This window comes from Rhododendron vialii, chromosome 13a (assembly GCF_030253575.1).
Source record: "Rhododendron vialii isolate Sample 1 chromosome 13a, ASM3025357v1".
NCBI lineage: Eukaryota > Viridiplantae > Streptophyta > Magnoliopsida > Ericales > Ericaceae > Rhododendron > Rhododendron vialii.
In genome coordinates, this window is record NC_080569.1 from 6616662 (window position 1) to 6624188 (window position 7527).

Here is a 7527-nt window from a genome sequence, read left to right on the forward strand (position 1 = left end):
TTTCTTTCGTTTTCTGTTAAGCAAAAAATTCAATTCACTAAAAAAAAAAAATCAGAGGCTATCCCCTGGACAACCTATACCACAAAAGTCCCAACAATCCCCTAAAGCCCAAAGCACCACAACAACCAAGACGGGGAAAACTATATACAGTACAATTGTTTATCAGAAAGATTCGAGAATCAAGGAGGCCTCCTATTCTGGGATGCGAAATCGTAGAAGACCAAGAGCTAACCCTCACAAAGAAAAGCTTATAAATGGCATTCCTTAAACCTTTGCCCTTTCTATACTGAACTACCCAACACGTACAGCCCCCGAGACAGAGGCAAAATAGCCCTTGAGATGCCAAGACTTAACTTCCAAACCACAGCAGAAAAAGTCTTCGTTCTGTGAAAAGTTCGCATAAACAAGGCCCAAAACTTGACTAAAGACGGAAAAATTCGTACTTGTAAATTATGCCAAACAAGTAAAAAGATAGCTATACATAATTTCCTTCACATAAACAAGGCCCAAAACTTGTTCGGCTCATCCCAAAACAAGACTGCCAGCTTCTGTGACTAATAAATTCTATCCATTATTTCTAAATTTCCATAAACCATGTTCAAAGAACATAGACTCTACAATTTGGACACGACGAGTGCGACAACAACCATGTGTCTATACACTTCACATGAAAACCATGGCCACATTTAGGTAAAATCCTAACCTTCTCTCCACCACCGAATTCTCCGAGGCAAATCGGACAACATTCCTTAGCCGGAATATCGCTTCCCGGCTGATATGCCACCACCGGAATCTGGCCCAGTGCATCTTTACTCACCCCCGTGGGAGCCAATTGAGATAGAACCAGATCGGGGTCCTCAATTGCAAGTCTTTGGCTGCACCGTATGGCACAACGGATGATTGAGTTTATCAAAAGTGCACCTATTAACGAGCATAGCAAGGCTGCCAGAATTAACATCATGTTGTTGTCGAAACTCCCACCACTGCCATGTGAAGTACTGCTTCCGATGTTTGGTGGTGGTGCCACTGTGTGAGTGTTGAGCAGGAGGCGGTGCTGGTGGTGGTGGTGCCTTGCCATGGCCATTAACACTATGTTTTGGTAGCCAATTAAATGGCTAACTAATCCAATTGGTCCTCTCTTGCCAAATCCAATTCTCTTTGTGTGCTAACTCAGGAGGTGTGAGTATGTGCGTGCGTGTGTGTGTGTGTGTGTGTGTGTGTGTGAGAGAGAGAGAGAGAGAGAGAGAGAGAGAGAGAGAGAGAGATTCTACTAACTGAACTCCACTGCTGCAGAAGTTCGGGATACCCAGATGGTTAAGGTCATATTTTTGTCGTCCACATACATAGATGGCCTTGTGGCACAGAATGATACGGAAGTTCAAGTTCTTTTTGTTTTTGTTTTTGTTTTTGCCTTTGTCTTTTTATGTGGAAGTGATGTGATAACTAGCCCCAAGTTAGGCCGATTGGTTGGTGAGTCTGCTACATATACAATTGATTAGGGTTCAGTTTTTGGGATCAGACCGGAAAAACATAATTTCTTGTGAATTTTCTAATCTCAGAAGGGATGGCATGATTTTGACTGGACTGAAAAGGGGATTAGCCAATACCCGTTAGCTAACCTGGACCTTGGCCATTAAATGAAATTACAAACTATACGCAGAATTAAGTTAGGTGACCTATCAATTCCAAGTTATTTTGGGCCCATTCGCAAAAGATAAACACAACTTGCTCTGATGGATGCAGCACATGCAACTTGATTATGAAGCGTCAACTTCACAATTGGGGTTCTGGAAATTGCTATTCTTGGTTTGGATTGTTATGAAATGACCTGAGTTAGACTCAGACATTATCTTTCTTTCTAAAGCCGAAACAACTAAAATACTGTAGGTAAGGTAACTATCCCTCGCAGGATTTCCAATTCCCAGGTGGGTGACCCTAAGCAACCCCGCAATTCACATACACAAAGGCCCACCCATCCATTTACACCCTAGACTTAGGTAATTTACAAAAACATTAACACTAAACAAGACCATTTTTTTTAGGGTAAGTACTAAGAGAGAAACTTATTTGCGGAGGCTCTGTGAACAACCTATTTACGAAACAGCAATCTCAGTCGTCCATTCACGCAATCAATGGCTGAGGTTCATTTTTAATTTTTACCGATCGCAATTGATTTTCAGTCTGAACCGTTCAAAAATACTTTGGACGCACGCGATTGGCCTCCGCTTTACAAAATGATCCGCAAATAAGATTTTCTGAAGTAGTAATCCATCCTTGTTGGGAGATGGTCTTGTGAAGTTTCTACGTTCCTAATACATATTTTCTAGTGTGGAAGGAACGGGGAAATCATGTGGGGTCTGGCGCACCCACTACTAGTTGTGAACTCCCACCGCCCCTGGCAAGTGACAACAGTGCCAGCTCCAGAAATACAGTATTGTATTTGTTAGGGTTGGGTTTATTTGGCACTCAATCATGGGCCATTCCGTGGAGGTCATCTGATTGGGTTTGGACTGATGTGGGCCCGAATTTCTTGATGGTGCACCTGTTGGTTTTAGAATTGGTAGGCCGGGTTAATTTTAATTTTGGTAGAAGAAGGCCCAATGGGTTTAGTGGATAAGGACGTGGGAGGTGTGATGGGTTTGGGGCCAAAAATAGAAAAAATTGACAAGTTTCTGGGATACCAAGGGAAATGGGGCAATCCCTCTTTCACCGAATGTGGGAAGAAAAAAAAAAGTAGTAACTCACAACTTAGTCATAAAAATATGTAAATTGACATGTTTGTGAACTCATTTTATATGTCTGTTCACACAACATATATCTGTAAAGAAAAATGCAGTAAAAGTGCTAAATTTGGTGCAAATTTATTTAACGTTCAAATGGGTCACATTCCTCTTCAATTAGTGGAAAGATTTCAAACATGGTGCGAATTTATGCACAGAGAGAGATGAAAAGTTGTTGAAAAAAAAAGGAAAAATTCCATAGAATGAGAGACTGAGCAGAGTCTTTTAAAATAAAATAAAATAAAAAGGATAGCATATAATGGTGCCAAAGAGGCTCAAACTTTGTGGCCTAAGAAACCGCTCATACGATGTAAACTTTTGAAGTATTGTCATACTATAGTATTATGTTTTGGGATTATCATTTCACTTTAATGTTGCTTCATGTAAATATGTATATTTTTTGGGTATTTCTGAGACAGGGGTGGCACGTGTCACTCCTCCGAGTTCGCCCTTGGCGTTCAGAGCCGTTTAATACACATGGATCCGCATGCATCAAATGACTCCAAAAATTGCATTTAAGATGCACTTTTGACATTAAAATTAAAACTAACTTTAACATCTGCCCTCTGACGAAATTAAAACTCCCCCAAAAAAGATAAATATTTGGGAAGCGTAACCTCGTGGCTATGCATACTGCATAGTTCTACAAGTCAACAGCAAAAAAAACTTGTAAGCAAATCAAGAAGACGGAAATTGAGTCAATCACAAGAAGCACAATAATAGCAACTTAGAAAGATAAATCGCTAGCAAAGTAATTATAAGAAGAGGATCTTATTGTAACAACTAGCGTCCCGTTAGCTGCTACTCTGCTAGGAAATTTGTTTTGGCTGATGCCTTGGGCGTGGGGCATATTCGTACTTAGTTTTTTGTTTCGACTTCTGTTTGCCTTGTGTCCCTATCTGAACATTTCCAATAGACCAAGCAAAACCCTCCTTTTATCTATTTTGAATAGGTTTAACCACAAAATCAAGTCCCAGCAGACTAAGCAAGAGGGTCGCCTCTTAGAATATTACTACAGTTCCCCGCGTGTACCAGCGAGGTACTTGTTCACTAGCCAACATTATTTTATATTTTCGTTGTAGCTTTTCGTGAGGAAGAAGTACAAATGAGACTTTTTGTGTATACTGTTAATATAATAATATTAATGGGATTTAGCTAGCCTAAAAAAACTAGGCTGGTGGTAAGAGCATCCACATCTCACTCTCCATTCTTCTTCTGCCGCTAGATTAGAGAGCAAAAGACTGAAAACCTCTCTGTACCAGGCTTGTGGACTTCGTCGCTACTTTACAAAATTTTAATTTTGCTACAGTACCTCGTTAGAAGAAAAGAGGCATTGTTCACTCTTCTCTCCATTAAAATACAATTTCAGTATTCGTGTCAACAAACCCACCGGTGAAGTGGCTGACAAACCCACTGGGAATGCTCCGTAAACATGTACGAAACCATTTTAAAAAAGATTTGAATATTTAATTAGTTGAAGGGTAGAGAGTGAAAATAAAGAGTTTGATGCAATAGACATTTTTAAAGTGGATAACTAAAGTAATAAAGTGGCTTTTCTCTCTCTAATTTGGTCCGAAATTTAGAAAGACCGGTGCGAATGCTCTAATACAAACATTTAGGTGCTAGCTAAAGTAAAAAATTGCACTTTTTCTAGTCATTTTGCTTAGGATTGGTTTGAGTCTATTGGAGATACTTTACAATGATACTTTATCTTGGCTATAGTGTCTTTTTTTAATCTATGATATTTCCGATTGGCCAAAAAAAAAAATTACATGAGTGGCGGCTATCCAAGAAACAATACACATAGCACTATGAACAACCAAATCGGACAACATAGACCTTGAACGACATTCGATCAAAAAATTATATTCTTTTTCTTCTGCTGTGGCTTCTTTGTTTCTCAATATATCCAGATGTTCTATGAGAGAGTACAAATGAATTGTGATGACTGAAATTAGTTGCAGAACATGAACTTGCACAACAAGCATGTGTATAAATGTCTAGTCTTTAGTTATCTATGGGGTGGATTCATACCTTTTAAAACTTTGGAGTAAAATTGCTTATCGCTAGATGGCTTCCATACCATCAAACTCAAAAGAATAGCTGTTGAATCATGACTTGCTATGATTAGGAACGTACAATTATCGACAACCACTTCTTCTGGAATGGGTTCTTTATTTTCATCTCTCGATGCCAGTAGACTTGACAATACGTCGTTTGTTGGACTCAAAACACCTGTGGAAAGCTCCTCCTTTCTCTGCCTCAGAATCGGCAGAAACCGATGAGAAATCCTTGCTTTGGCTTGCAAGCCCATGGAGTAAGGAGACCCTGGGCCTGGATACTTTAAATAAATAGAGCCAAGTGCCTTAAAAACGAGATGAAAATCATCCATGAAGGCCTCTTGTGTTGCCTCGTCATGGATACCAAAAAGAATGTCACAAGCAACTTTAAATGTGAGCTTCTTCATAAAATCAACAAACTTAATGGTATCTTTCTCTGTTGTTTCTTTCAGCAACAAAGCGGTCACCAGATCATCCATTCGCTTGACGTAGTTCTGTAGACTTTCTTCCTAGGAGGGCTCTTAAGCTCTTTGGTCGGTTGGTAGAAAACACATCTTGCTGGAACCAAATACAAACTTGTTTCCGGCCAGACCAACAATAAACACGACTGGAATGCACGCTATCGACGTTTTGAAAATCGGCCCGTATTTTGCCACCCTTTTGTTTATCCATTGATCAGCACTTTGATCATTTCCAATAGCATATGCAAAAGCTCAGGATCTCTCCGATCAGAGGCAAGCAAAGAAACCCTTTTGGAAGATTTTTGGATCCATGAGTACTCTTCTTAATGACAAACTTAAAAAGCAAAAGTATGGAAACTAGTAGAAATGTAAATGTAGCTAAGGCAATCAAAGACATCTCCATTGCGTTTCAGAGAGAGTGCTTCATTGCTTGATCACCAAATTGATCCTTTGGCTGCTATATATATTCATGCATCCGTTGCAATAATAATTCATGTCCTTGTCCAGAACAAACTTATTATGAATGTACCAACTACTTTGTTTATTTTTTTTGAAAAAAAGAGAGACAATCAACTGCGTAGTAATATTTATGTCAAGATCAATGCATCATCAATGCATATGTAAATAGAAAAAAACTTAATCCAAGCGAAAAAAGAAAAAAAGAACAAGTAAATTCAAGAAAGAAAAATACGAGAACCCATTGTAACATGGACGCTGAGATTTATTTTTCCACTTAAAATAATATGTTAAGGACTATATGAGTACATAAAATTAACTTCCAATTTTCTTATCTCAAAAGGCAAGAAAATTTAATCTAGTATTAAATATGATGTAGAACACGTGGAGGCTCAATTTCATGATCAGCTGGACCGAGCCAAGCCTCGAAAGTCCAAACGGTGTTTAATTTCAGATTACCCAAATTGGTTAAATTCGGACGAGCTCGGAATAGGCCAAAACTTGGTGGGCTGACTTATTTTCGCGCTCCGGTCAATACTCATGAACCCAAAGTTGATGATCGATGGTGCTTTTCGGCCTAATTCCTTCGTTTAGGCATTCAATTGCGTTATTTTGCTCTTTTAGGAAAGATTTGTTTCGTTAATAACTCTTAGACCGTAATTCCTTTTAAGTTGATTCTTTTTGGGAAAGTCTTGTTTTTCTTTCCCGTTTTCAATTTTAGGAAAAGCCCCAAATTCTGGGACTTTTTATTTTCCAAGTTTATTTTTAGGGTTTCTAGGGTTTCAGCCTATTTAAGGGTTTGTAACCTAGAGTTTATGCAGCTTATTATCAATAATATTCAGACTTTGTCTTTTTCTCTTGAAGATTCAAGAACTGCTCGTGGCTACGAGTACCTATCATTCGTTTGATTAGTACGCAACTAATCTCTTTGTTAATTCCGCTGCGTCAAAATATTTTTACAGATGCATAGATTTGCGGCGACGATTATTTAATTCTTTCAAACAAATTCTTAGTTGGGCAGACGAACTTATATCTTTTTTCTACTTTCGATGGAGAAAAAAAAAACCTTAGCTAGGATAGTGGTTTGTATTCATCCTAGGACGTAAAGTAGCAACTAGTGGGATCGAAAAATTAAACTATGCTGTCAAGGATTTAATTGGTTGGTTTTTTGGGTTGACAGCATCATTGAGTAGAATAATGTTAAAGGAACTGATTAGCAAATCGACTGAAATTTTTGAACTATGAACGTAAATGGTGATTCCTCCGGCCAGTTCAATGGACTCATTTTCGAAAGCCCCATGGTAGAACAAGGACGGCCCAAGCCTTAGGCTATTGAAGCCGAGACCTAGGGCGGCCTGGGCCTCCAAGTTCGGGAGGCCTCAAATTTAAGTGCATAAGTATATAGGAATATAATATAGTATTTTATATCTAGTAGTTTAACATCCTGATCGAACTTTTTAATTAGCCAAAAAAACTATGAGCATTTATTTACTTTATCAAATCATTGGACGATGATAGTTTGAAAATTTGCTTATCTTAAGCGTGAATGTCTTTCTAAAGATGATAATTCTTCCGATATTGATGGTTTAGAATTGCGTAGTTACAAGTTTTGGAATAATTCTTACCGGTGGGAGGAAAGGAGATAAGGCAAATTTTTTGAGTTAAAAGTTTTGAGATAATTTACATGAATGGAAGAAAAGAAAAAAATTATGCCAATTGACATTCAGAATTGTGTTAAATTGCTTATAGACTATTGATATTGACAATGCT

The 7527-nt window shown here is 38.4% G+C and overlaps 2 protein-coding genes across 2 annotated transcripts; both read right to left on the reverse strand.

The window, feature by feature from the left end:
• Positions 1-417: 417 nt before the first annotated feature.
• Positions 418-1408, reverse strand: LOC131314216 (RING-H2 finger protein ATL73-like). Its single transcript, XM_058342719.1, has one exon. It carries the CDS (start codon positions 1082-1084, stop codon positions 599-601), a length of 486 nt encoding a protein of 161 aa, XP_058198702.1. The 5' UTR covers positions 1085-1408; the 3' UTR covers positions 418-598.
• Positions 1409-3977: 2569 nt separating this feature from the next.
• Positions 3978-5319, reverse strand: LOC131313822 (beta-amyrin 28-monooxygenase-like). The gene is made up of 3 exons (XM_058342325.1): positions 4815-5319; positions 4093-4193; positions 3978-4001 (listed from the first exon to the last, which is right to left on the reverse strand). The coding sequence occupies exons 1-3, from the start codon at positions 5317-5319 to the stop codon at positions 3978-3980; spliced, it is 630 nt and encodes a 209-aa protein (XP_058198308.1).
• Positions 5320-7527: the final 2208 nt, after the last annotated feature.

Bases quoted from the DNA above. Each gene is read 5' to 3' on its own strand.
- LOC131314216 (XM_058342719.1), bottom strand. From the start codon at position 1,084: ATGGCCATGGCAAGGCACCACCACCACCAGCACCGCCTCCTGCTCAAC.
- LOC131313822 (XM_058342325.1), bottom strand. From the start codon at position 5,319: ATGGATGATCTGGTGACCGCTTTGTTGCTGAAAGAAACAACAGAGAAA. The intron at 4,194-4,814 runs GTATGAATCCAC...GAGCATTCCCAG, and splicing joins TTACTCCAAAGTTTTAAAAG to TGGGTTTGTCAGCCACTTCA. The intron at 4,002-4,092 runs GTACTGTAGCAA...TCTCTAATCTAG, and splicing joins GCCTCTTTTCTTCTAACGAG to CGGCAGAAGAAGAATGGAGA.